This window comes from Lipotes vexillifer, unplaced genomic scaffold, assembly GCF_000442215.2.
Source record: "Lipotes vexillifer unplaced genomic scaffold, Lipotes_vexillifer_v1.1 scaffold944, whole genome shotgun sequence".
Lineage (NCBI taxonomy): Eukaryota > Metazoa > Chordata > Mammalia > Artiodactyla > Lipotidae > Lipotes > Lipotes vexillifer.
The window spans coordinates 2,190,210-2,216,715 of record NW_006785040.1 but is presented as its reverse complement, the minus strand read 5'-3'; the positions used below and the strand labels follow the sequence as shown (position 1 = coordinate 2,216,715).

Sequence of the window (26,506 nt, the reverse complement as noted above, 5' to 3'; positions counted from 1 at the left end):
GTTTTTTTAATATTGAGCTGCATGAGCTGTTTATATATTTTGGAGATTAATCCTTTGTCCATTGATTCGTTTGCAAATATTTTCTCCCATTCTGAGGGTTGTCTTTTTGTCTTGTTTATGGTTTCCTTTGCTGTGCAAAAGCTTTTAGGTTTCATTAGGTCCCATTTGTTTATTTTTGTTTTTATTTCCATTACTTTTGGAGGTGGATCAAAAAAGATCTTGCTGTGATTTATGTCAAAGAGGGCTCTTCCTATGTTTTCCTCTAAGAGTTTTATAGTGTCCGGTCTTACATTTAGGTCTCGAATCCATTTTGAGTTTATTTTTGTGTATGGTGTTAGGGAGTGTTCTAATTTCATTCTTTTACACATAGCTGTCCAGTTTTCCCGTAATGACTTATTGAAGAGACTGTCTTTTCTCCATTGTATATCCTTGCCTCCTTTGTCATAGATTAGTTGACCATAGGTGCGTGGGTTTACCTCTGGGCTTTCTATCTTGTTCCATTGATCTATGTTTCTGTTTTTGTGCCAGTACCGTATCGTCTTGAGTACTGTAGCTTTGTAGTATAGTCTGAAGTCAGGGAGTCTGATTCCTGCAGCTCTGTTTTTTTCCCCCCTCAAGACTGCTTTGGCTATTCGGGGTCTTTTGTGTCTCCATATAAATTTTAAGATTTTTTGTTCTAGTTCTGTAAAAAGTGCCATTGGTATTTTGATAGGGATTGCATTTAATCTGTAGATTGCTTTGGGTAGTAGAGTCATTTTCACAATGTGGATTCTTCCAATCCAAGAACATGGTATATCTCTCCATCTGTTGATATCTTTAATTTCTGTCATCAGTGTCTTGTAGTTTTCTGCATACAGGTCTTTTGTCTCCCTAGGTAGGTTTATTCCTAGGTACCTTATTCTTTTTGTTGCAAAGGTAAATGGGAGTGTTTCCTTAATTTCTCTTTCAGATTTTTCATCATTAGTGTATAGGAATGCAGGAGACTTCTGTGCATTAATTTTGTATCCTGCAACTTTACCAAATTCATTGATTAGCTCTAGTAGTTTTCTGGTGGCATCTTTAGGATTCTCTATGTATCGTATCATGTCATCTGCAAACAGTGACAGTTTTACTTCTTCTTTTCCAGATTGTATTCCTTTTATTTCTTTTTCTTCTCTGATTGCCAAGGCTAGGGCTTCCAAAACTGAGTTGAATAATAGCAGTGACAGTGGACATCCTTGTCTTGTTCCTGATCTTAGAGGAAGTGCTTTCAGTTTTTCACCATTGAGAATGATGTTTGCTGTGGGTTTGTCATATATGACCTTTATTATGTTGAGGTAGGTTCCCTCTATGCCCACTTTCTGGAGAGTTTTGATCATAAATGGGTGTTGAATTTTGTCAAAAGCTTTTTCTGCATCTATTGAGATGATCATATGGTTTTTACCATGATTTTTAAAAAAAATATGTATTTAGGGCTTCCCTGGTGGCGCAGTGGTTGAGAGTCCGCCTGCCAATGCAGGGGATACGGGTTCGTGCCCCGGTCCGGGAAGATCCCACGTGCCGTGGAGGGAGCAGCTAGGCCCGTGAGCCATGGCCACTGAGCCTGCGCGTCCGGAGCCTGTGCTCTGCAACGGGAGAGGCCACAACAGTGAGAGGCCCGCGTACCGCAAAAAAAAAAAAAAAAAAAAAATTTATTTGGCTGCATCGCGTCTTAGTTGTGGCACACGGTATCTTTCGTTGCAACGTGTGGGCTCTTCGTTGAGGCTTGTGGGCTCCAGAGCGTGCAGGCTCAGTAATTTTGGTGTGCAGGCTTAGTTGCCCAACGGCATGTGGGGTCTTAGCTCCCCGACCAGGGATCGAACCCGCGTCGCCTGTATTGGAAGGCAGATTCTTAACCCCTTGACCACCAGGCAGGTCCCCATCTACCATGATTTTACAAGTGTTGTTTTAGCCTCATTCATTCCTTTGACAAATATTCATTGCTCATGTCCAATGTTCTGGGCACTGTGATAGACACTAGTATGAACAGTGAGGGAAATGGAAGCAGTTTCTCCTCTCAAGGAGCTTGTACTCTGGGGCAGGAGCCCAACATGTCTGCAGGAGGAAAGCACACACAATGTGGAAGGTTTTTCAAATTCTTCTTTAAAAGCCTACACTAATTTCATAATGAGCATGGCCTACCTGTTGGTTATGGTCCATAGTTTTGAAAGATACTGTTGTGAAATATAGCATCCTCATATCACTGGAGTGTCTCAGCAGTCACCAATCAGAGCATCTCCCAACAGACTCCAACACAGTATCTTCCAGAAGACCACCTCTGTGCAGACTCTGCAGAAAAGTGGGGCTTAAGTGAACTTCCCTCTAATTTGAGCACCTTCTCTGTATACCACAGAGTTCCTCGCATGAACCTTAATCGACCCATATCTTCTTCTTAAGGAATTTCTGATGGGGGAGATAAGACATGGTCAGCCATATTAATGCTCCGTAATGTGTGTTGGGTGAATAAATGAATGAATAGCACAAGACAGAGAGTGGTGTGTTTTATAAGGCATGTACTTACAGACGTTATGAGGGTTCAGCAAGACGATTAGTAACTTCTAAAAAATCATGGAAGACCTCTTGGATGGAGTGCCTTTTGAGCTGGGCTTTGAAGTAAGGCTGTGATTGTGCCATCTGGAAATTCAATTTCACATCTTCCTGAGATGTGCTTTAGTGCGTGACTCATCAAAGTGACGGAAGTAAGTGGACAGAAATCTAGTGGAGATGTTCCTGCATAATGTAGCACTTGGACTGTAATACCAACACCACAGGACTTCTAAAATTATTAAATGAGATGATGTATGTAAAATATATGATTATAAATCTCCCCCTCAATTGAATCTATTATTATTATTATTAATAATCAACAAAACCCTTCATGGGTTGAATGTTTACAAAAGAAATTCAAAGTTCATTTGCAGGTGTCAGTGGACCTATTGATGTCCTAGCTTTCAAAATCCATTGCAAGTTTGCATTAAAACATGCATGTTTTCAGATCTGACTGAAAATAAATAAATTGTAACGCTGTGTTTTCCAAATTAATGAATAACTTTTCAAAGATCATAAAATTCATATTCTCCACGAAGACTTGTGCGGCCATGACCGTTGTAAGGCTGCTCTCCGAGGTCCTGAATTTTTTTCATCGTTTTGGAAAGGGTGTCAGCTATGGTAGCAGAGCTTCTCTCTGGATTTCTTTTTATCTTTTTTAAGGAAGGGGAGGGGAGGAGGGAAGAAGATGAAAGTGATAGGGTGGAAGAAGCCAGTCTAGGCCAAATAATGCTTGTGTATAATCCAGTCCATCACCCCCTCTCAATACCTCCCTTGCTGCTCTGACACATCAGCCATGCCAGTTTGGTATCGCATACACCGAGGGCACAGTGGATAAAAAAGACCAAAGGTGATCCAGGCCCCCTTCTGAACCGTGAAATTCTTAGTACACAAACCATCTTTCTGACATAGCTGTCCTCCATGATGAATGGGAATGTAGCACATTAATATGCCCACTCTCCCTCCCCCCGCAGAATATCTGAATCTTCAACAAATGAAAAGACAGACTTAAGGTTCATTTTTGACTCGATTTTAGTTTTCTGAAAGCATTTAAAAGATTTAAGGCATGAAAACATAACAGCAGACTTCCTTTTCATGGGAAACAAAAGTCTTCTAAGAGGCTGCCTCATTTCCTGCGCTCAGTTGAACACAGAGATGGTGTGATCAGAATGAAGGGCCGCCCTTAGTCATCCAGGGCCGAGCACAGCTTGCCTTTCTGAACTCCCATAGCGCCCTCAAGCGGCAACGTCAAGCTCTGAGCTGCTCTCCGTGTGCTCAAAACCAGCACATTTGCAAGACTCTTGGTTTTGTTTTGCTTTGTCTTTTCTGTTGTTTGTTGTGTTGCTTTTGTTTTTGCAGTGGATTGAATGCATCAAAGGGTCCTCGAAATAAAAAGCTGTAGGGGAACAGAATGTGCCGAGTTGTTTTGGAATGACAGGGCTGCTATCTCAAGGGCGCTGTTGGTGTGGAAGGACTGCGGAGAGAAGCTATGAGAAGAAATAAGAGTGAAAGAGAGACCCAGGAGACCGAGAGAAATGTCTCTGTCTATTTTCCTCGTGTTCTTTCCTTCCCCCGGATTGAGGCAAAGAACAAACAACACACAAGGTCCAAACAATCAAAAAACAGGCTGCAAGGTAAAGGCAACATACTTTATAAGCCCGTTTTTCATGCTTTCTTCCCTCAACTCTGAGTTCTGTTAAAAAAAAAAAAAAAAGGAAAATCATCTGAAATATTAATGGTCCTTGCCTTTGATAAACAGGAGGCTGATAAACATGGAGCAAAATTTATGTTCAACGAACTTTTAGGGATCACCACCTCTGCAGGCTGGATTAAAGATGCAAAGGCATTGCCCCTCCCACGTGCAATCCCCAAAGGAAATTCCAGACCTTCATTCTGTAAAGTATTAAAAACATGTATGTGTGCTGAAATAAGTTTCTTCCCAGATAGTCTGAGTGCAAAGTTCTATATGTCTGTTGGAGCTGGAATACCTTTACTTGTATTTTTGATTCCTACTCGGATTCCTAGTGCTCTGGACACATGCCCAGCCTGCAGGTAGCACAACCTGCCCTGGTTGAGTGGGTTCCAAACTGGCTCTTCTGACGCCAAGTCAAGGTTTGCTTCTTAGGAGCGTCTTTGAGCTAATGACATTGCATATTGGACGGTATTTTAAGTATAGAGTGCTGATCAGCCTAAGAGTTCTGTTATTATTATTTAATTTGGTAAAGCAATGACTCTCTCCTCCCTTCTCCCCTCCCTGTTTTGGACCCACACTAGTCTTCTCTGTGGCTCTAGGAACCCTGGATAGACAATATCTCACGGAACATGTTTCTTCACTTCACATACATGAGGCTTTCGAGAGTTGAGGTACATTGTCCTCCAAACACTCTAGCTGGAAGAATGTGTCAAAATCAACAAGATGTCTAAATGCAGGATCATAGACAATAACAAGAAAAAATCAGATGAAAAAGCTGAATGATGTGTTCTGTAGAGTATGAACTATGGGAAAGCCCCCATTCTCCCAAAGGTTAGGTATATATAAGAAGTTTGGGGTTTCTCCTATAATAATAATGCATTGGAATCTCTCAGGAGCCCTGTATTCTCAGGAATAGCCTCTCTTATCATCTTCGTGCTGTAGATGAGAAAACTGACGCTTAGTGAACTCTCCTCATGCAAAGAGCCGTTGAGGAAGAGCCAGGGGTCTGATTGTGTCTGTTGGGGACACTTTGGGCTACGTAACTATTCCTGACTGAAAGGGGCTAAAACAGGGGTTTCTAATTGGGAGGCTGTTCTGAGTTTTGTTTAGTGGCTCCATGCCGTTGGGGCTCTGGGTTTGTATCAGTGCAAAAGCATTTGACCTTCTCATAGTCACAAAGAGGCTGCAGTAGCTCCATACCTTCTGATCCTCACACAGGTGTGTTCAGAGACAGAAAACTGGAGGGGCGGTGCTGGGGGACAGGGAAGAGGTCCCTCCTCATACCTCTGTCTTCTATCTGAGAGGAAAAAAGTCTTTCCAGTGCCGCCCACAAAACTTTATCCATTTCTTTAGCCAAGTAGACACCATGTGAGGACAGAAATTCTATACTGATGGGCAGAAAGTGCGAAGGAATAGGGGTGTAACTTTTGGGGAACCAAAAGTCAATCACACTGGCAGTTCTCACCACTGAGAGTGAAGGACGTGTGTGTAAGAAGATGCTTACAGAAAATTATCCTGTAATTTCCGCTGGAAAACACAGAAAAGCTTTGGCTTTCTCCAAAGCACTAATTTAATGAATGAAATCCAGCTCTTTCCCAGTATAAAGTGTAATAAAAGTCTAGGGTTTTTTTTTAAGTAAATGAACGATAGGATACGTCTTTGTGGAACTCTTTAATCTAACCAGTATCACACACGGAAATGATAAGATATGGTTCCAGGAGCTAAAAAACCAGAATTGCGTTAATCTTCGGGATGATGATTTTTTTTCCTCAAAGATAATTGACATCAAAGGGAGATGGAAGAGTCTGTGGATCACTTGCTTTAAACCTCTCCCTGGAGCTGTGCCAATTGGTGCAGGAAATCACCATCATTCCACTTAAATCAGAAGTGGAGAGCAAGGACTGGTGGCTTAAAACACTGAGTCGGTCTGCTCTCTGAGGCGCCATCATATCAAGGGGCTGTTTTTCATCATGTGGATAAATCCAAGCAGACTGCCTGCTTTGTCAGGGCATCAGTAGCTATCTGCTAAGTTCAGGTCCTGAAGTTTACGTTATATCGTTGGAAAACAGTAAAACGCAGATGTAGGGCTTCCCTGGTGGCGCAGTGGTTGAGAGTCCGCCTGCCGATGCAGGGGACGCGGGTTCGTGCCCCGGTCCGGGAAGATCCCACATGCCACGGAGCGGCTGGGCCCGTGAGCCATGGCCACCGAGCCTGTGCGTCTGGAGCCTGTGCCTGCGTACCACAAAAAAAAAAAAAAAACACAAAAAACGCAGATGTAATCAGTGGGTATAAGGTTAGACTAGTACCTATTCCAAGGTTTTCCGTGAGAGTGCCCATCATGGTACAAGTATCCCACCTCAGGGTCTGATATAAGTCGGTAACTTAGCTGAAGCACTATGCTCCATCTTAGCGTGCTCATGAGTTTTCTATTCTATTGCACAGTATATTTGGATTTAATAATTGTAAGTTATTTTTCTTTGAGTGCATTAAGTACTCAAGAAAGATATTTCTCTTATGAATTTGAATAGCTCAATTTGGAAACTCAGAATTCATTTAGATTACAACCAACCATTTACATCTCATTCAGAGTTGAACTGAGGTTGTGTGGGATATTAGAGGTCTCAGAGAGAGCGGAATACAGGGATGCTGAAGCAGAGATGTACACATAGCCTTATACTGCTGCTGCTTTTACCATATGATGGCTGAGAAGTTCTTCAGAGTCCCTTGAAAGCATCAATGTATCCATCCTTTCTCATGAAGATTGAGAAGGTTCTGTGTCAACAATAAACAACGTTTATTGTTGGCTTATAAAGAAAGTAATGGTGGGGATTATGGCTGCAACTCGAAGGATGAGGTGATGGGACCCGTCAGGGACATAAGCTCAGAGGAACGAATGAGACCCACCACATCCTGTTGGAGCATAGAGTCAGTGTTGGTTTTGCTGTGAGTGAGGAAAAATCTGTTCAAATTGCAGGCTTATGTGACTCATGGATTTATTTAGCCAACGGGCAATTTTTGTTTACCTGTCAAGAAATACATAAATAGAAGCAATTGTTAGGAGAATTACTTTTTTTGAGTTCCAAATTAAAATGATTTGAAATGCAATTAGTAGTATAGAAAAGGCTATTTCTCCCCTTTACGAGAAGGAAATTGTTCAGAGATGGGTACAGCAGCGGACGTGATAGAGTTACAGTGCAGAGTGAATTGAATTACCCACGTGAAGCAAATGAGTGGCTTCATTTCAGTTTTATTGCCCTAATATAATCTGTTTTCGTTAATGAGAGTCCTCTGCGTCTCACATCTGACATACCCATATACGCAAGAACCAGGTTTTGCATTGATATCGCTTGCATTTGCTCAAGGCAATGTGGATACAGAGCATCAGGCTTGAAGTTTATTTTCTTCCTCTGGGTTAGGTCCCATGCTTCATAGGATCTATTGTGTATATACATTGGTAGTTAGCCATAAATATTAACTGTGTGCATGTGGGTCAGAGAATGTGTTAAAATTCAAGAAAAACTATTGAACCACATAAAGTCGCATCAGTCTATTTTAAAATGTGTGTGTTCCGTGGGAATTTGGAAGAAATCTTAAGTGATGGTGAAACATAAAATAAAATGGGTTTTATATTGAACATTTTAATGTGTCTTAAAGGAGTAGATTCAGGAAAATTAAGTTCGTAAAAGTTGTTTTTCAACTTCAACATGTTTATTAACTTCATTGATTTTTAATTCATGTCAAGATTTTTTTTATTGCATTAAAAAAGCAATATGAAATCAATTTTTGAAAGTAAGGTCCTTTCTTTCTTGAAATTCTGCAGTTTGTCTGCCAAATTGCGTATATTCAGGCAACATGGGAGAGGCTGTCTGCTAAGGTACAAAATCAAAGTCTCTCTGAGATAAGCCCCAACAGGAATGGTATCTTAGCTTTGACCACATCCTTGGTGTCTGCTTTGTCAGTTCCCTTTTCGCCACTACCTTCTTCCTGAGATGAGCCTTAAACATCTCAATTCACGGGTGAAACAGCATTCTGAAAATGTCTTGAAAAGATCACCTGCTCTCTGTTCTATTTTGACTTTGAATAAATTGCTAAGATAACCCCCTTTTTAGTGAGGAAGACTGGCCTTTGTACATTCTGGAAAAATTCTTGCCCCCTGGAGAATCTCTGTTCAATACTTTAAATGGGTGAGCCATTTCCTGAGAATCAGCAAACATTTTGAGTATCTTTCAGTTCACCTTGGTTGCCTTTTAGAAAAATGCTCTAGTGATTATTCTAGTGCAGTGTTTGTTTCTCAAACTTGTGTGTTCATCAGAATTACTTGGTGGGCTTATTAAAATACAGATGGCTGGGCCCTTCCCTGAGTTTCTGGTTCAGTAGGTTTGTGATGGAGCCCAGAATTTTCATTCTAACAAATTTCTAGATGATTCTTACACTCCTGGTCCAGGGACAATTCTTTGAGAGCCACTGTGCTTTTGGGTTGAAAATGCTGCTTTGTGCTCCTACAATAGATAACTAGGGCATTATTATGAACACGTTTGTGATCTAGGTTTCTAACAGTCTTTTTCTAATAAAACTACGTGGGTTGTAAATGTACCAAAATGAGCAATAAATTGAGAAAACTATATCTTTTCAGAAAAGGAAGGGCTTATCAATACGGCCAAGTAATTTAGAGCATCAGCCCTGATCCACTGAGAGGAGGGCTGACTATAATCTGTATGAAAGCCAGAACTATATTCATTTCAGTTATTCATCTCATCCCTAGCACATAAAACAGAACAATGACTGGTACATGGTGGGCATTCAAATGTTTACGGAATAAATAAGTAAAATGCTTACAACAAACATGGACATTAGCTATACCATTTGATTTTTGTTTTAGTGAGTTAGAACATGACATATACCATGATGCAAGCATGCTGTATGACAGATCATCCCAAATGCCATGGCTTACATAAGATCAAGATTCACATTTCTGTTGGTCAACTGTGACATAGCTGGTCTGCCCTGGGCTCAGCTGGGTGGCTTTGCTTTGTGTTCCCTGATCCCTGAGCTTAACTCCAAACCATGCGTTGGGTTCAAGTCTCTCCAAGCGTGTTTGTTCTGGAGGCCAAGCTGATGTGCTTGCAACTACCTAGACCATGTTCTTGTAGGGTGGGTCACCTGAGTGAGGGCAAGAGGTCGGCCAGGTCATGCGGGTACCTTGACGGCCTTTGCCTGCATCAGGTCCATTCACATTCCATTGGCCAAAGCAAGCCATCCAGTCCTGCTAGAAGTGGGGCTAAAAAGGCATCCGGGGTGAGGGGATATTTTCTGAACATTCCAGTCCATCACAGTCCTGAATATGGGAATAGTGGCTTACCCTAAAGGTGAATCATCAGGACACAGAAACTCATGGCTTGGAGATTTAGTCATGCATCCAGCTGTGCCCTTGTGCCTTTGGAAGAGGACGCTGTTGCTGGAACTGCCCCATTACACACTTGAAAGGGTGGTGTGTCTTCTGGTGTTTGTGCCATAGCCGAGGCTTGTTTGTTTTTCTTTTCACTCAGTTCTCTGTTGTTTCCTAATCATTTTTTATTGATGCTATTCCAGACAATGTCTGAACTCAAAGGAATGGTCTTAATTCCGGCAGGGTTTGACACGGGGTAAGATGGAGAGCGACAGGGTTTTTTAAGAGACTTTTGCAAATTTGACCGAACAGATGTCCAGGAAGCAGGTGGCCCTTCCCCCTCCCTGACCTGCCTCATGGATGGCTTCTGGCCCTGACTCTCTAAGGCATCTCATTGTCCTATTTTCTGTGTAGAGGAGGTCCTCTTCTCTCCTGCCTCTTTGTGTGTGGAAGGCAGATGCAAGGATGCACTGGAACATGCAGTGCCTGGACTTGGGGCGCCAGTTCCCGGGGCTTAGCTCACCTTCTTACGCTGTTTCTGGCCGGTGGACTAAATCAGCCACACACCCAGCCTTGCCCAAATTTCAGTCCTGCCGTACATTCTAGGAATACATCATATCCCCTTCTGTTCCTTATAACTGGAGTGGTTTCTAGTGGAGCCAGATTTTTCACTCTCTGTAACGATTTCCATTGGCCTGTAGTTGAGTAGAATTTACATGGCAGGATGAATGAATCGGCACTAGCTCTGTTTTCTACTATCTGAATAAGACCCTGCATTTGAATGACCCTGCTTCTATCTCTTCTTTTCTATTGCATTGATCCTTTCCAGTGAAAACCCAAGAACCCCTTTGGATTCTCAGGACATGATGGAAGGAAAAAGTAAAAAAGCAAAACCTAAAACAAGTGAGGGTCTAAGCCCTGTACTTCCAGGCCTGTTTTACAATTAGTGTTATGGCCAAAGCAGAATTGGTCCTTTGAAATGCCCGCCATCAGTCACAAGAGAGAGCAGATAAAACCTTTCTCTTCTTCCAGAACACAGCCGTCACCTCTGTTGGTTAAAGAAAGGGAGGCGGTGAATTGGAGAGGCTCATTAATGTCACTTTAACATTAAAGGGAAGCAGATTTAACTTAATTCACTGGACCCAGGGAAGTGCCTGGTGTGAAAGGCAAGAAGCTCTGGGGGCATTTCAGAGCAGGAGTCGCTTCCCTTTTAATCTAATAACATGTGATGTATGAATGAAGACATTTCGGCCGATGACATGGCTGCTCTCCAATGATCACCAGGGACAGAGAGAAACAACAGACTCTCTTCTGTATCTCATGCTCTAAAAATCTTAGGAGCCTTGGAAAGCATGGTGCAAGCTATAATTGAATCACCAGACAATGGGAACAGACAGAGGTTGGTGCCTCCTCTAGAAAGTGATTATTTAGATAATTTCTGAGGCATCATTGGTAGTGGAAGGTGAGGTCTTCTAAATATTCAGAGAGCAGCAAGGAATTTTTAGAGAAAAGCAGAATATACTGTCTCCTGATACTGGTCCAGAGCAAGACGCCACGGAGGAGCAGAAAAAGGAAGGGAAGAAAGGAGGGTGAGAAATGGGAGGAACGAGGAAGTGGGTCACGGTCCAGTGTCCATGGGCGGAGGTGACAAATGAGAGGGGATCCCTAAAGGAAAGGAGGGTGGGTTCCCGCAGCCCCAGTGGGCTAAGAAAAAAATGCGTGCTCAGTTGAATCCGTGGTTGTTTTACATACCTGGTGACCAGATCAGCTTTATCACGTGTGTTGATGACCACGTCCGTGTGAGCAGCCACTGCTGGGGCAGGTAGCTGGTAGCTGTACGTGTGTTTCAAACTGTGTGTAAAAACCAGGCAAATGCGTAACGTCAGTACTAAAATTCAGGGAAGCGTGCTGCTGGAAATTAACCTTTAACTGTATTAATTTTAGCATAAGCCTTTTGGTTGGGTTAAAATAAATGTTTTTCTTTCAAACACACGCATCTGTAAGTATCAATTTGAAAAGCTCCAAGTTAATTCATACTTTAACTTTGTGTTAAAGCCAGGAGTGGCACTTCCCTTTTCTTGTGCTGGACGTTTCCTGTTTGTAAAGAAGTCTTAGCACGCGGACCCGTATTGGTAGTCATCTTGCAAAGAAATAATTATTTTAAAGAGAGCAAGAGAGAGTTTTTGCTCTGTATTTATGTAGTTAGTACTGTATTTTCTCAAGCTACCTAAATACTTGCTTTAGTTCTCCCCATTTGTATGAGTGCAATGTGATAATATTTAAAATACACTGATGCCCAGTGTTTTAGGGAAGCCTTTCTGTCGGATTATGCTAAGTTGGCCATTGCATTTCTCCAAATATCAGTGTTTGGAAAAGAATAAAGATCTTAAACAGGGTTCTTCCCTCCTCCTCCTCCTCCAAGAGGAAGGGGAAGTAAACTGTAGGGCATAATCCTCTCCTAGAAATAAGAAAACCTCTTGGGTAATAAAAATCATGCTTAGGCTGCTGAGCTCAATATACTTTGGGTATTTTTACAGTGCTTAGCTTGCATATAGACCAAAAAGTTCCCTTTATTGTCATTAAAAAAATGACTATCCGCTATATTTTGCAGCATCTGCCTAATTATATTGGTTTTGTAAACTGGTTTCAGGGAAAATAAACACACGCTCCCACTTTTATTCAATAAACGGGGAATAAATAATCCTATGAAACTAGATGGAAAAATGGGTCGGTGAACAGGGTTTTAAGCCATATGGAGGAATTAAAATCTTAATATGAAATAACCCACAAAATATTTTCAAAAATAGTTCCCCATACTTAACCAATGAGCAGGAATGGAAATCTGCTTCAATAGAGCGTGGTCAACATGTTCCAGTATTAAAGGTTAAAGTGAAGGGTTAGCGTTAGGATTGACAGGTTTCCTTCTGCAGTGCTACACCTCTATTTACATGCCCCTTGGGAAGTTTTGGTACTCTTCAGGGTCTTTTTCCTCATTTAGAGGATGGGGTTCTGAAAAGGTTATTGAGGGCAGTAAGTGAATTAATTATGCACCATACAGGGCCACCACTCGCGATTCTCTGCAACTGAGTGACTTCTTTCATCCTAAAATATTAGCTAGTTTCCTCTTTGTATTTGGGACTTCGGAGTCCTGAGAGTCTGTCCAAAGAGACACTGCAATGTGTGCATCAAAGTTTAATTTAAGGCAAATCTGGTTGTGTGAGTGCATGCACACTTGCAAACATGGGCGCACAGACTCACACTCAAAAGTCTAGAGCATTCTTTAAAATGAGTTGTGTTCAGTGTGCAGGTGGAGCAAAGTAGCCTGATTCTTTTTAAGTCAGTTGATGGGCCCTGGATCTGGACGGCACCCCTTCCCTTCACACTGGCCTCTGAGGGGCTCTGTGCACCCTGACAGCCCCCTGCCCTCCATTTGTCCTAATTTTCAGATATGCTTCTGTTAACACAGATCTGTACCTCAGCTCTTCCCCCAATTGTTTATATGAGTTTTATAGCTTTTTTTCACTTTACAAATAATTTTAAATAAAAACTGCTTATCATCTTGTCTGAATCCTTTAGTTAGGGTTTTTAACTTTGACCAGATTGTAATTTGAAGACCTACAGGCTCGCTTGAGAATATAATTTCAAAAGTGAGGGATATGTGTGCCTTTCTTATCTCCCTTCTTCAATCTATTCTCCTTTATACACACACATCTATAAAGTATTGTGTATGATATCTAAACTATTTCCATATACTCTACTTTGTATAAATATTTTGTATATTGGTATGGGAAATAGTTTTATCATGCTTCTTAGAATTTGTGTAAATATATACATGCACATTTCATATATATGTGTGTATGTATAGTACGTAAGACCCTAAAAGCATCTATATTTAGTGAAATGTCAGATCTAGATGCCAGAGTGGGCAGTGGGGGCTTTCCTTTTAAGTCGGTTTGGAAAGGCAGCTTCAAGGATCTAAAGCACAGCTGGGCAGGGGAGGGGGGATGAGAGCAAGGTTTCCTATTTATCTAAATGTGATGACTTTTAAAGTTTAGCTTTATGGTCCTTGTAATTGTTGCCTCTGTCTTCAAAGTCAAGCGGCGCAGCGATGCTCTGGCACCCCCAGATCTGTGGCTGGCACATCTGCCTGTGTAACAGGCCTTTTGGTGGTGCGGGGAGCCTCCCAGCTATCCAGATACTGATTTTACGTGTTTTTATAGTTTCTGTAAAGGAAACGTTTTCGAACTACGGTTAAGATGCGCTTTTCTTCTTAGCGGAAGGAAACCACAGTGGATTAAACAGAGGGCGGTGTGGTATAAATTTTAATTAAAACAAGACTACCTGCTAGGTTGAGAGCTTGGGAAGAGTGTGGAAAGGATTGGAAGGGGTCCTCTCCCAGGAGACTTATTCACCTGCATTGTTTCTCCCCCCAAGTTAAGGACACAGCGGGAAGAGGCAATATTTTTAGGACCAGGAACAGCTGGGTCTCTTTCTCTGGGATTTCTGGGCTTGGACAGTGGTGCCAGGAGATGGCCTTGGACTCAGATCCAGCAAAGGCCGGCAGCCTGCAGTAGGGCCCTCTGAGTGGCCGAGGCCTCGCCCGTTTTTCTGCGACGGTCACGGAAACCGTGGCGGAGCAGAAGCACCGCTGGAAGGTAAAGGCGAAGATGCCCACGTCGACCTCGAGTGGAAGGGGCAGCGAAGTGCCGGGGCAGGTGCGAGCCCTCCACCCGGCCCCTCCCTCCGGAGCCTGGGCTCCTCGTCGGCTCAGGATGGGACAGGTCCATCCCAGCCGGAAGCGCTGCAAACAAGAGGGAAAGGGCAGCGCAAGGAGAACGGGGGCGTGGGGGGGGGACGAGGAGACTAGAAGGAAGAGCGCCCCGATTCCTCGAGAAAGACGGGGGCGCGGGTTCCAGCAGGACAGAGAGTTCCCGGAGGCCAGGAGGGAGGAATCCAGCCCGGGAGAGGGAGGGGAGAAACCAGACAGGCCGCCTGCGGTCTGGAGTCGGAGCCCGGCGCCGAGGCTCAGCTGGTGTCTTTCCACACAGCGGCGCTGGAGCACGTTTGACTGCAGCAGGAGGAGTGAATGCGCACCCTGACCCGTGCGCCCCTTTGGTGTCGTATCTCCGCTCCCAGTTCCTCTCAGGGGAGGGGTTGGGGTCGGCGCGGAGCAAGCTTTGCAGAAGTGGCCGGCCTCGCAAATGCTTTAGCCGCCGCTGGCGGTTATGCATTTGTTGGAAATGAAAATGGAGTTCGCGATATAGACCAACGCGTGCGGTGTACGGGGAGGAGCGTTTGAGTTGCTCTGAAGGCATATCCACCAGGCCGGCCCTCGCTGGCCTTCCGTGACCTTTTCCTTGCCTTCTTTTTGAGACCGGGTGAAGGAAAAGGAATCTGTTTTTGGAGAGGAGCTTGGTTTGGGAGGGAAGGGGGCTCGTCAGACACAGTGACCCCCGAGCCCCCTCCCGTGCAGCCCCGCAGTTTGCTCGCCATCACGCCCGTGCACACCCCCGGGTCCGCCGGGGGTCTCGGCCCTGGCTGTTTCACGTGAGGCAAGAAAAGCTGGGAAGGAAACACGAGGCCGAGCGCCTCGGAGGGCGACCGGGCTGCAGTTGCGCGCGGGGCGAGCGCGTGGACGCGGAGCGCAGCCCCGCGCCGAGCCGAGGACAGGCGTCTCGGGGGCAGCCCCCTCCCTCGGTGCCCCCGACGCCCCTCCCCATCGCGGGCCTCTTCTCGCAAGCTCCCTCCCCGCGTATCGCCGGGTGCGCCCTCCCGGTGGCCCGGAGCCCCAGAGCCCCCAGCGCGCCTCCGCGCCCAGCCCGCACCCAAGAGCTGCGTGGCCCCGCCGCCTCCTGGCTGCCAGCCCTGGCCACCCGGGCGCAGTTCCCGGGGGCGGGGGGCGGTGTGTGAAGGGGCCACGTGGGGAGAGCAGGGGAGGAGGAGCCGCGCGGGGGGCCGGGGGCGGGGCGCGGAGATGCGCTCTGGATGCTCGCCGGTCTCTAGGCGGGGTGCCGAATGCCGGGGCCTAGGCATCTTCCCTCCCTTTATGGTTTTTTGTTGTTTGTTTTCTTTCTGTCGATGGCTTTGAGCAGGCCGTACGTGGCCATGGCAAGGAGTTGAAAAGCAGAAAAGACGAGCGAGAGAGAACACACCCCCAGACCCCGGCTTCGCCGAGCCGCCGGGGGAGGGGGCGGAGGAGGCTGAGCCAGGCAGTCGCCCGGCGGCGACTTGAGAGTGGCGCGCGGGAGCAGCGGCCGCGCGGCCGCCGTCCTTTCTTCCTCCTCCTCCTGTTCTTCCCCTTTCCCCCGGCGGGAGTGGGGAGCGGGAACCCGAAAGGGGGAAAGCCATTATCAAAACGCCCCAAAGACAGCCGGCGAGAGCGCGCGGAGACCGATGGCTTCGCTGTACCAGAGGTTCACGGGCAAGATCAACACCTCGCGGTCCTTCCCGGCGCCCCCGGAGGCGAGCCGCCTCCTGGGCGGCCAGGGGCCCGAGGAGGACGGCGCGGGGCCCAAGCCCCTCGGAGCCCAGGCGCCCGCTGCGGCGCCCCTGGAGCGCGGCGGCGGCGGCGGCGGCGGCGGCGGCGGTGGCGGTGGCGCGGGCGGCCGGCCCCGGTTCCAGTACCAGGCGCAGAACGACTGTGACGACGAAGACGTAAGAGCATCTGGGTGGGTGGGTGGGTGGGCGCACGGGGCTCCGGGCAGCCCGTGGGAGACGCGCCCGCGCCGCGTCTGCGACGGTCTTGGGGCGCCCTCCTTCCCCACCCCTCCCCCACCCCTCCCGGGAGCGCCCGCAAATACACTCCTCGCGCGGATCTCGGTCACCGCCGTCCCGGAGCGGGTCCTTATCTGCAGCGGCGGCGGCGGCCAGGAGTTGGTGGCGCTGAGAGAGCAGCGCTGGTGGAGCTGCGCTGCTGGGGCGTGGAATTGGCTGGGGGTTCACGGATGTGTGGATGCCTGGTGTTAACTGCTTGGTGCTATGGATGCCAAGGAGGGAATTCGATCTGTCTGTGCTTACAAGTTGGTTTCTCTTTTCTTTCCTTTCTTTCTTTTGTCTTTTGTCTGCTTTAAGACTCGAGGAGACTGTCCCAGGCCGCCGTCCTTTCTTCCTCCTCCTCCTGTTCTTCCCCTTTCCCCCGGCGGGAGTGGGGAGCGGGAACCCGAAAGGGGGAAAGCCATTATCAAAACGCCCCAAAGACAGCCGGCGAGAGCGCGCGGAGACCGATGGCTTCGCTGTACCAGAGGTTCACGGGCAAGATCAACACCTCGCGGTCCTTCCCGGCGCCCCCGGAGGCGAGCCGCCTCCTGGGCGGCCAGGGGCCCGAGGAGGACGGCGCGGGGCCCAAGCCCCTCGGAGCCCAGGCGCCCGCTGCGGCGCCCCTGGAGCGCGGCGGCGGCGGCGGCGGCGGCGGCGGCGGCGGCGGCGGCGGCGGCGGCGGCGGCGGCGGCGGCGGCGGCGGCGGCGGCGGTGGCGGTGGCGCGGGCGGCCGGCCCCGGTTCCAGTACCAGGCGCAGAACGACTGTGACGACGAAGACGTAAGAGCATCTGGGTGGGTGGGTGGGTGGGCGCACGGGGCTCCGGGCAGCCCGTGGGAGACGCGCCCGCGCCGCGTCTGCGACGGTCTTGGGGCGCCCTCCTTCCCCACCCCTCCCCCACCCCTCCCGGGAGCGCCCGCAAATACACTCCTCGCGCGGATCTCGGTCACCGCCGTCCCGGAGCGGGTCCTTATCTGCAGCGGCGGCGGCGGCCAGGAGTTGGTGGCGCTGAGAGAGCAGCGCTGGTGGAGCTGCGCTGCTGGGGCGTGGAATTGGCTGGGGGTTCACGGATGTGTGGATGCCTGGTGTTAACTGCTTGGTGCTATGGATGCCAAGGAGGGAATTCGATCTGTCTGTGCTTACAAGTTGGTTTCTCTTTTCTTTCCTTTCTTTCTTTTGTCTTTTGTCTGCTTTAAGACTCGAGGAGACTGTCCCAGGCTCTTTTTCTCCCCCTCCCACCTCTCACTGGAATCCTCACCTCGGGGCGCTGTCCCTTCACTCACTTCTCCAACACCTCGCCCTCCCCCCCCCAGTGCTGGTGGTGGTGGGTTTCTTTTCCGAAAAATAAAATAAAAGCACTAGCCTCCGAGGCCCAAGCCCTTGTCCCAGGGCCCAGACCAATTTTTGCTGGTGGGAGTCAGGCCCTGCCTGTGCCCACACCTAGCCTTGGACTAGCGACCACCTTAGGCTGTGTGAGCTGAAAACTTCTCCGATAGCACGTTTTTCACTCTTCACGGGGCTGGCAGCCTGGGTTTCAAAGGTTTGATTTGCATATCACCTTAGTAACTGATGACTCAGGCAGGACACCAGCCGGCTGCAGAGATGGATGAGTTCAACCACCTCTGTTGATCCTGTCCATCTGTTCGGAGGGCCAGGGAAGGCCACGGAGAGAGGAAGGTGATGTTTCTGAGACCTTCTCTTCCCAGAAAAAAAGAGAAAAATCCCAGACAAGCTCTCAGGCAGGCAGGCAGTGCTGGCTTGGCTGGTACAGCCCCTGGCTGGCTGTGTTGGGTCCTAGAGCTCACTGTGTGTAGCTCTGAGAGTTTCCCACCTGGGGGCACCTGGGTACAGGTCCTCACACAAGCCTCTCAGATGGCCTACCCCGACATACCCTGGGCAGTTCATGTCCCTGCCCTCAGCAGGAGGCTGTGGTCATTCAACATGTCCTGCCTGGGATCACTTTAAAATCCTTTAAAATCCAATGAACTGGTTGTTTTTGTTTTGTTTTATCAGTGGAGGATATGGAGAGTGTAATAGACATGACAAAAGTTTGTGGGAGATGTGGTTCGTTTGTGTGTGTGTGTGTGTGTGCGCGCGCGTGCGCGTGTGCACCCACACCCTGTATTGGATCTTGCATGAGATTTTCTTATGTTGGGTTATTTCTAGACTCCCCTGGTTAAAAGAGAGCTATCAGAGAGATGTCCCTCACTTCAGTGGGTCAGGTCCTGAGGGAAATGCATGAATTCTCGGGTTCAAGGAGCCAGAATCTTTGAGGAGCAGTTTCATTGGGGCAGTTGAAAAATTCTGGAGGATTAAACTCCTGAGAATCTTGGGGAAGACCACTGAGCTGCAGTGCAGACAGAAATGATGCACTTTTTGCCTCAAATCTGACTTAAAACTGTTGGATTGTGTTATGCTTGAAGTGAAAACCATGAGCAATTTCTTCCTAATAGGCTCTAGGTGTCGCTAGGGGAAAGGAAAGGGGAGAGTTTCTGCATTTTGTTTTAGATCATCTCCACCCATCTTTTTTTTTTTTTTTCTCTCCTCATCTTAGCTTTGAGCATATATTCCTCCTTTTCAATTTGACATATGTCTAGAACTGTTTCTCAGATAAACAAAAGGGTTGAACCGACGAGCAAATTATGAATTTAACATTTGCAAATGATTTCTGCTGAAATGGCTCTGAACAGTATATGTAATTTAAATTCATTAACTTCTGACATCAATTTTTTGTTTCCTGGAAAATACAAAAAAGGGTGTGTGTGTGTAGGTGTAGGTATAAATATAGTGTATGTGTATGTCGTATCCTTATGAGATATATGTATGTATATATATATATATATATATATATATATATCATGTTTAAAATGTACGATTAAACAATGACACACGGCTAAATGTAGCATCAATTGCTTGAAAACTTTTATGTGCTTTTCTCAGAAAAAATATTCGGAATTGAAAAAACTATGTCTAAAAATGTGCTAAATGATAGAAGTGCACATTAAACAGATTACTTTTCTTCCAGGCACAGTGGCTGCTGTTTGCTGAAGATAAGAGCGCTAGCTAAAGAAAGTAGATATAAGAACTGCTTTTCTGATACCAGCCCTTGTCAAGATTAAACAATCTTGAGTAATCATCCTGCTACTCAAGTTTAAACGTGAAGATATACAACTGATTAGGCACACATTACGTATCATTCTGTGTATCTTGGGGCGGCCACGTAAACATGTACTTAGCAGTTTGGGCATCCTCTGGGCACACGTGGGAGCTGTCTGAGGTTCTGAAGAGTCCTTTGCATTAGCGCACAGGAAATCTTCAGCACTTCTGTTTCGAGTCCCAACACTAAGGCCGGTGTGTCATTGCTCTTCTGTGGCTTGTCTGTTCCATGGAACAGAAACAGCTTTCCCACCTTGGTCGCTGAGATGATGGTAAACACCATACCTTTAAAATCCAGTGAACTTTGTGCCTCGTCCTTCCATCCAGAAACGGGGAAATGAAATGTAGTTCTTGACCTCTTTATGTGTGTACGCACACGTGCCTGAATATGACTGAGAACGGGCAATTCTTCACAAAATAAAATTGAAGGTAGTTATCAGGTCTAGAAGAGATAAGTCAAATGCCGAAGTTGCGTGGCGGGTGACTGGGAATGCATTACCTGTCTGCACCAACTACACATGTAAGGGACCTCTCTGCTGTGTAGCACTACAAAAAAGCCTGCTTGGGGTGGGTCAGTTTTAAAATGTGAAGTTTAGCTTTGAAAAAGAAGGGAAGCCAGAGCGCTTTTTCTGTTAGAGTTTCCTCATCAATCTTAGATTTATTTAAGTATAAAGTCAATGACTAGGGCTTCCCTGGTGGCGCAGTGGTTGGGCGTCCGCCTGCCGATGCAGGGGACGTGGGTTCGTGCCCCGGTCCGGGAGGATCCCACGTGCCATGGAGCGGCTGGGCCCGTGAGCCATGGCCGCTGAGCCTGCGCGTCCGGAGCCTGTGATCCGCAGCGGGAAAGTCAATGACTTGGGAAACCCCTCTGAGGAATCAATAGCTATTTTGGTTTAAAATTCATTTTGTAGGTTTAAAAATAAGTTGACTCTTAAAGGGAATGTTGCTGGAAGTGGCTTTTAATGGAATTTAGTAACTTCCGATAGGAATTAACTTCAATTATTTTTAAAATACTGAACTCTGTCACGCCCCTGCTTGAGCATTTCCTTTTGATTTCTTAAAGGACTTTAGGAGGACGTGGGTAACCGTCAGGGCAGCGGTCTTGTTGGGGCCACATCACCATGTTCCTGTGTTCCTCATTTTTGGTGGCACATGATTTCCTAAGAATACAGATGTGATGACAACAGGATTTTAAAACAGCAATTTGGCCGAAACAGGGATTGAGCAAAAATCACTGCTTATGCTGTGTGTCAGCTTATGCTGTCACTGCTTCTGTTGTATTTCATCTTCCTGTATGTCTGCAGCACTAGCCCTTCTTTCTCTCCACCTTGATTTTTCACGGGTATGATGCCAATATCCTGTTAATTTCTCCTTGGAGTCTGTCAACTTGTAAGTTTTTTAAGCAGCATGCGCCACAGAAATGTTTATATCCCCTCTTACTTTCTTCTGCTCCAATTTCAAATGCTTTTAAAAATACTTAGGTTCATATTCTCTTCCTAACATATTGAGAAAAAGGCTAAAACTTTCAGCCACCTGCTTGATCCCATTGTTTCCATGACTAATTTGACAATGCTTAGTGTAACTCACCTGCAGAACAGCTGTGGGATGTCATAGGGCTGTTCGGAGGTTTCATCTTCTCAATCAAGTGGTCTCAGACTGAATCCACTGACTTGTTCCGAGGATCCCCTTTTCCTTATTTAGCTTGACAGCAGACTCACATTCTTGCAGTGTCTTCACTGCAGAAACTGCACACAAATGTCGTCAGTGTCCCCTTAATTACTTGAGGTAATGGCCTGGCTCCTCTTCAGTCTTTGTTGTTATCGCTTTTTCTCCTGTTGACCATCACCCTGCGCTTCAAACTTTTGCCTCATATGTCTTTCATGATGCCACGTGAATTCATGTCCTGTCTCTCTCTGACCCTGGCCTTTGAATTCTTTGGTAAATCATTTTTTCCTCCTCCCTTTCATGCAGGGGGTTGGGAGAACCTACACTCCAAGGTTTTGGTCTCCACTATTCTATTCTTTCCCTTCCATGCTTTCTTTTTAAGATAAATTAGTGATGGGATAAATTCGAATGAAGATAAAGGGAGCTGAGTATATTTCGCAGCTTCTGTATTAGCAGGTGGCTAAAGTAGCTTTATTCCTCTGGTGTACACGTCCTAGCATTTCTTGTGGAGATCATCTGCTTTGCTGTTTTACAGAGTTGGAGAACTGGAGAATTGGAAGGACCTTGGCAGTCACCATCTTGATTTCTCTTCCCAGCTTTTGTTCCACATGTCAAGCAGCTGGGCGCTAGACCGTTTCTGTGGTGTTGACAAGATATCCGCGTAGAATATATCCCTAACCTTGTCATTCCCCTCTCCTTACAACTCCCTATTCTAAATAACGTTCTGCCTAATCTCCTTATTTCTACTTCTAGTACTGCCATCCCTTCCACCTGCGAGCGTGGCATACAATATACATAAGCTTGTACAGTTACATTTTCCTACTATCTTGATTTCTTTCTTATAACATTAAGTATTTCACTAGATAAGCTTTGAGGTATCCTTATGGGTTTAATGCCCCATAACACCATATCATAATGCCCTGCTGGACACAGCAGTTGTCCTCATGAAAAGTTTATTTTCTGCACTGCAGAACAATGTTAAACACATGAGAAGCGTTTACTGTCTAAGACAGTCTCTCTGTGAATGTTTTGGTAAAGTATATAGAACAAAATTATACAAAATTTTGCTTACTGTCTCAGCACAGAGCATGTAGTCATCATTGGGAAGTTGTCTGTGTTACAAGGAAGTAAGAATGGTGACATAAACAAGGATTAAGTGCTAGTTGACTGATGAGTGAAGCCAAGTATAGCATCAAAGATACCGTGCCTCTGCATTGCACCTTGTATTTTTTAAAGCACCACTACGCGTATCTCATTTCACCTCCATAGTTACCTTGGCTTGGGGAGAACCATAACAGAGAGCTAATCTGTTCGTTTGAAAAATTAATCAGGGTAAGCCTAAGTTTTTTCATTTGGATGAGTCAATTGTCCACTGTGAATTATAGCAAATAAATTTCAATCTGTTAACAAGCCTCTGCTCTGTAGAGTCAGCCAGAAACCTACATGTTTGCTTAAAGCCCAATTTGTGAAAAATGAGCATTCTGCCTTCTCAGTGGATTTGAGTTCTGTGTAGCAGTAAGATATGTTGAAGTGGGCACAGCAGCCTATTTTATATGGCATGCTTTTTTTTATTCCTGCCAGTGCGCACTTTTAAATAATTTACTTGTATATGTTAACTGTAGATTTAAGGAGGTCTGGAGTATTGAATAACAAAATATCAATTTATATTTTTGACAATGGAATCAACTCATTTTCCCACATGAGATTAATATCCTAGTATCACTCTGTAGACAGGAATTTCTCTAGGTGTTGGCTTTGGACATTTTTCCTCCATAAAATAGAGCTTTTTATTTCATACCCCAAGCTTTTCCTCCTTTAATAGAGTCAGAATGCTTAATGAGTTTAATTTTTGCAAGCAACTGGCAGGAGTTGCTGAGTAAGATGTACAGTCTTATTGTATATAACCCTGTTCCTTTTAATTACTCTGATGATAACAGTGCATTTGTCAAGTGCATATGGAATGCTTCTCTGCAAAATACAATATTGACCCCTTTCATAGAGCATTGCCTATAAAAATAATATGTACAGTAACCCTTTTAAAATTAAATTCTAGGGGTAAGACAGGAATAAAGACACAGACCTACTAGAGAATGGACTTGAGGATATGGGGAGGGGGAACGGTAAGCTGTGACAAAGCGAGAGAGAGGCATGGACATATATACACTACCAAACGTAAGGTAGATAGCTAGTGGGAAGCAGCCGCATAGCACAGGGAGATCAGCTCGGTGCTTTGTGACCGCCTGGAGGGGTGGGAGAGGGAGGGTGGGAGGGAGGGAGACACAAGAGGGAAGAGATGTGGGAACATATGTATATGTATAACTGATTCACTTTGTTATAAAGCAGAAACTAACACACCATTGTAAAGCAATTTTACTCCAATAAAGATGTAAAATAAATTAAATTCTAATAAATTTAGCGTTAAGGGCATTGAGTGCCCATGTGCCATGTTTTGATTTTCTTCCATTTTAAGCACATTGGTTTGATTTTATGTACATTAAAAAAAAAAAAAAAAAGCACTCAAACCTTCTGGTTAATGACTTTTGGAACATTTATCTTTAGAAGGATCTAGCATCGTGAAATTATCTGAAATAGAACATTTAAAAATTTGATAACATCTCATTTTACAAATGAGAAGACTACAGGTAATTATGTGAATAATACTCCACAAATCACTTGTGTTCTCTGGACCTCAGAGAAACTCAGCCTTCCCGTCTCTCCTGTGTTCTTCTCAGTATCCTGTGTGGTACCGTAATCAAGTGGAGGAATTAATTATATCACTGAATTTCAAAAGTATGAACATTATGAAACCTAATGGTCTAACTTATTTTAGCTCTAAACGGATATGCTAATTGCCAAAGGAAAAAACAAACAGTTTCGCCACAGTAGTATACGATTTTTGCCCTGAATGGGTTTCCCCAATAGTTTTACTCTTTTTTCTCCATGTATTTCTTTCTGTGTTTTCTAACAACATCCAGATCCATCTGAAGCGCAGGAAATGTTCACTTTTGTCCCATGATGCAGGAATGTATATAGGTAATTTTCCAGGAAGACTAGAAGCCAGTAAAGCCCACAAGGTCCAGATGGTAGAATTCCAGGTGGTGAACACCGTGCCTCCCAGATTAGGGAACATCTCAGTTGACAGCAGCAGGCATTGGGGGCTGAACGCTGTAGATAAGCACCTGGCAGGGACTGGACTCTTACAGGGACGCAGGAAAGAGGGAGACTCCGTCCTGGAACAGTCGTTCCCTCAAAAAAGACAAACAAATTTACTTCACTCATCCCTTCATTGTGTAGATAAACACCTTGAAGACATTTAGAAGGCATTAAAAGCATCCTAGCACCATGCCCAATGGAAATGGAAAAAAAAAAAATACATACACACACACGGTTTTTAATTCAAAAGGAACTTAAGGATTTTCCAAGGCATCACAATCATTGTCAAAATCAATTTTTAACTTTCTCTAGTGTTCAGATTTCATTTGATATCAGCTTTTACCTTAGATGATTTGGGGTCAGTTTTAATATGCTTCTGTTAAAAAAAAAAAATGGAACAGGTGATATTATCGTCTTCCCCAATTTGGAACTGAGAAGACCAATTAATCATTTCTATCTCCTGTTGTTTACTATTTGGGAAGGTCTATCTTAAAGACAAAACTACTGGAATTAATACAGCCACTTTCGTACAGCAATGGGCTCTTTGTTATATTATCTGTGATATATTTATAGGGTTGTATATATCCATTATATTTTATATATGGTGCACCTAATATATTTTAAGGTGACATCAGCCAGAAGGGGAACATGAATGGAGTAGGAAGCATTGAAGAACTCGGAATAAAAGGAGTTGTACAAGGGAAGTGGGGGGAGGGTAAAGCAGAAACTAGAGGTAGAGGAATGCAGGAGACAATCACAGGCTTCCAGTCTCCCTAATCATTTCCCCCAAAACGTTCAATTTTCTAAACTGTACTCAAACCCTTGCTATGCTTCATGCAACATGCCATCCAGTAATTTACAAATTAAAAACAAAAATGAGAAACCTCTTTAAAAGTCCTGAGAGGTGAAGTTATCTCATCTGCTTTTAGAATCGCGAGATATTTGCAGCCACGCAAGGTAGCCGACCCCCATATGAACGGCTCTAAGCCCTGGAGATGCATTGCTTGTTCAGGGCCCCTTGTTGCTTCTGTGCATCCTTCCTCAGCATCTCCACGGCTTCTGAGGAAAGACTGCTGCCTCCGGGTATCTGAAGTCGATGGAGACATGTGGTCCCGTGCCCCTTCTTATTCCTCAGGCTGCCTCAGAGGTTAGACTTTCGTCCCCGCTCACCTTTGCCACATGGTCTCGGGAACATTCATGAAGAGGATGGATGCCATTTTCTGGAGCCCTTGGCTACGTTATAGAACACGCAGCTAGTTTCCCAGGTGAACTTTTAGGTCTTCTCCGTCACGTTCATTTCATCTTTTCCGATTTGCAAACGTGTGTTCCCCGTGCCGGGTTTGAGGGAAGTGTGTTGCAGGCGAATCGCTGAATCCACAGTGAACCCGTCTGTTCACAGCCTCACCCCAGAGCGCACTGCTGGCGAGAACAGCCCTTCGGAAGGAACAGAGGCTCAGCTGAAACTTACATGAGGAAAGTGGTTCGTTAGGTGGAAGGATGCGGAGGGGTCACCAGTGGATGCAGGTGGAGGGACGGAGCAGGGGAGTCAAGTTGGGCTCAGAGTTTTCGAGCTGGACTTCAAGCTAAGTGTTCCTGGTGGGGGGAGGGTCCTTGGTGCTGCTCTGCACGTGTTTATGGGTCTCACAGGCACCTGTGGGATTGTCCTCCTCTCCCCCTTAGCGTTGCGTGTGGCCATGTGGTTGACTTTGGCTGCTGGAATGGACTGGAAGTGAGGCTAGCTCTCCTAAGTGGACGCTTTACGAGCCAGCACGTGAGTTGCTGTGCCCTCTCTTTCCTTTTGCCGTAGAAACGAGCAATATTCCAGGTAGTGGCCGTTCAGTGGGAAAGATATAAACTTATGTTTGTAAACCACTGAGATTATGTTAGGACAGTATCACCTAGCCTGAGCTGAGGGGCACAGGGCAGTCCGTGTTCATGTGGACAAGTCACCATTCATCATTTCTGGACCTTGACTGCATCGTCATCTCTGGGCAAAATAAGCACTTTCTAAACTTCCACAGGAAGTTTCGTTCTACCTTCCTGCATCTCTCTTAAAACTACTTAGTTCTCAAAAAGACTGAAATGGGGCTTCCCTGGTGGCGCAGTCGTTGGGAGTCCGCCTGCCGATGCAGG

At 45.7% G+C, this 26,506-nt stretch overlaps 1 protein-coding gene across 1 annotated transcript in view; it reads left to right on the top strand.

The window, feature by feature from the left end:
- Nucleotides 1–16,037: 16,037 nt before the first annotated feature.
- The window catches only part of DPP6 (dipeptidyl peptidase like 6), an 800,631-nt gene continuing 790,162 nt past the window's right edge, over nt 16,038–26,506 (top strand). Inside the window, exon 1 of the mRNA XM_007457180.1 lies at nt 16,038–16,298. Within this exon, the coding sequence (XP_007457242.1) occupies nt 16,038–16,298 (261 nt within the window). The remainder of the gene's footprint in view (nt 16,299–26,506) is intronic.